Below are 2,683 nucleotides of genomic sequence, written 5' to 3'. Positions count from 1 at the left end.
ACACACACACACACACACACACACACACACACACACACACACACACACACACACACACACACACACACACACACACACACACACAGAGTTATATTTGCCATTTAACTCAGCACAAGCCACATTCGTATTAAATGGGGTGGGATCAGAAAAATAATGCAATACAAGGTCATAAAGTGGAAAGTTTAAAATTAGACCATAATTGTTCCTCTTTTGTAGTTAGGAATAAAAACAACACTGCCATTACTCACTCTTACCACCTCTCAGTCTGAGCCCCATTCCATTTTTAACCAAAGGCCTGATCATTTGATCAGACGGGGACACAATCTCTGAACATCACAACTTCCTGCAGACATCACTGTACAGGAAGATGGAATGGTAGCATGATGTTGCACATGTTTGAGAATGCAACCATGCATGTGCTCGATTTGTCACAGACCTGATTGTTAAGCGATTAATGATGCTCAGTGAACAGCTTCAGGGGATTTCTTAGCTTCCTGTGGACTTTATTATTTATTCAATCAGAATTTGCATACAACGGGCAAGACAGACAGTTGATATGGGATTAGAATCACTAAATAAGACATAAATACTTGAAGCATTATTAGTCTTGTGGACTTTTGTTCCCCCTCAGAAACATACAGACAACGCTTGAGTGTCTGGGGATGGATCACTCTCTGTGTCCAGTACAAAAAAACTCTGCATGCTTCAACTTGAATGAACTACAAAAATATATGATACCCTACAGACAGTGCAGGTATTGTAGGTGCAGACTGTAGACAGCCTACTGCCTAAATGAAAAATAACTTTTTAAGCTGTCAGCATAAGGTCGTGGGGGAAGTTGCAGGCAAAGTTAGGAATTCAAAGTTTAAATTCCTATATATGTTATTTATTTATTCGTGTAAAAAGAAAATCTCATTGACAATTTATTTGGTCTAAACGTAATGGGACTGATACTAAGCGACTAAACACGCGTAAAATGTTCGTAAATGGGACGAATCGGGAGTTTGATTGAAATGCTGACATCGCTGGAAGCCCAGTTAAGGTGGAAAACAAAAATCATGAAGTCCTACCTGCAGCCACATGACCAGAGGCAGGTCCTTGTACTGGGCTTGTACACTGTCAGCATAATAGAGCCACCAAAACATGTGGGCCCCGTCTCTCACCTCCACATAGTTCCAGGCTTCTTTGCTCCGCAGAGCAGAGGGGAGCCCTGCGCAGAATTCAATCACATCCACGTTGTTAACTTGGTGTTCGGTTACAGTGTGACAGTGTTACATCGTCATTCTACCAGAAACAATAAACCAGTCTGTGATGAGCGATCAAAACGTTACTTTCGTTTTGAAGTCAAAGTGGGAGGTAAAATAAACCGAGAAGAAGTCTGTAAGAGCCTCGTCCACAGTGCAGATATCTTACCTTTAGACAGCACAACGCTGAGTAAGAAACACAAAGTAAAGTCTACTCGGAAGGAACCCATCGTTAAAGTGTCTAGCTGTAAAGGCTCCGCATAATTTCAACTGCAACGAGAAGTCACATGACCAAACCCGTGGTCAGCTGACCGACACGTTTTTTTAAATATTGCGTCACAAAGTAAAGTTGGAATAACCTCAGAGCACTGAAAGGAGTAAAGTCTGAAAAACCTCAATGAACATCAAAAGAAAAGAAGAAAAGACGATGAGTTTGATCTAACATTCATTTCAAATCCCAGAAACACTTCATTTATCCCCAAGGGGCAATTAACAGTTAAAACAGGCACAGAGAGCACTGCACCTCGTAAGACAGACATAAAGCATCAATATAAATGCGCACAGTTCAGACAAAGTGAGCAGTTCAGTTATAAAAGAAACGGCAAGGAGGCAGGAAAGGCTCAGAGTTTAGGTGCAGAACTGCTGTATTGGGATAAAAGTGACTCTCCTACTGTGTCCTACAGAGACATACACGCTGATAATAGCTAGAACCATTTTAGATTTGACTTGTTTCCCCTCATTTTCAATCCAGTTTTGGTGTACTATGACATACTGCAGCCTTACCCTTCCTTAGGAATGGCTTGTTTACAGCGACCTTTTCATTCAGACCATTTCCGACAAGACTTTGGCCAAGAGTAGATGGATCAAGGTCTTAATATATCTCTTTTTTTTATTTTTCCAGGTCTTGCTGGATTTTTCCTATTTCTAGCAGACATGGATTCCAGAAACTGGTCATCTGATGTAGACAGTGCATCTAGGCTTGCCACTTTTTCTTTGGTCGTAATGGGGTTTTTTTTGTCGTTTTTTAAGGAAAATCTGATAACCATGCTGATATAAGTTGCCTATTGTGTGTAGACAGACCAGTGGTTCAACTGTGCATTTTTAATGCTTGAATGAGTCATAAAGTCAGTTTTAAGGACTTTAACAAAAAATCCCAAGAAGAATGAAGATAAGCTTTTATTCAAGTCATTTTCAGTTCAGTTTGAGCTTAGTTTAAAGTTACGACAAGAGCCCCTGGTGAATATTTCTCGATCATTTGGCTGCGATGGAGCTCTGTAATAATTCAGTACTTCCTCCACGCCGGCAGAGGTCAATATTGTAAACGAGGGTATTGACAGCGCCAAACACGTGCGCCTCACTTCCGTTGAAAAGTGATAATTTAAAATAAAAGTCTGAGACTACAAACGAATACGTGATAAGTTGATATGATGTGGGTATAG

At 40.5% G+C, this 2,683-nt stretch overlaps 1 protein-coding gene across 1 annotated transcript in view; it reads right to left on the bottom strand.

Moving 5' to 3' along the window:
* The window catches only part of scpep1 (serine carboxypeptidase 1), a 9,174-nt gene extending 7,622 nt beyond the window's left edge, over positions 1 to 1,552 (bottom strand). The window contains exons 1-2 of the mRNA XM_014341150.2: positions 1,414 to 1,552; positions 1,071 to 1,210 (exon numbers count right to left, since the gene is read on the bottom strand). Of these exons, the coding sequence (XP_014196636.1) occupies positions 1,071 to 1,210; positions 1,414 to 1,474 (201 nt within the window). The 5' untranslated portion in view covers positions 1,475 to 1,552. The remainder of the gene's footprint in view (positions 1 to 1,070; positions 1,211 to 1,413) is intronic.
* Positions 1,553 to 2,683: the final 1,131 nt, after the last annotated feature.

Source organism: Haplochromis burtoni, unplaced genomic scaffold (assembly GCF_018398535.1).
Source record: "Haplochromis burtoni strain Fernald_Lab_line unplaced genomic scaffold, NCSU_Asbu1 Contig_441, whole genome shotgun sequence".
Classification (NCBI taxonomy): domain Eukaryota; kingdom Metazoa; phylum Chordata; class Actinopteri; order Cichliformes; family Cichlidae; genus Haplochromis; species Haplochromis burtoni.
The sequence above is the reverse complement of the archived record's forward strand: the minus strand, read 5'-3'. Positions and strand labels throughout refer to the sequence as shown.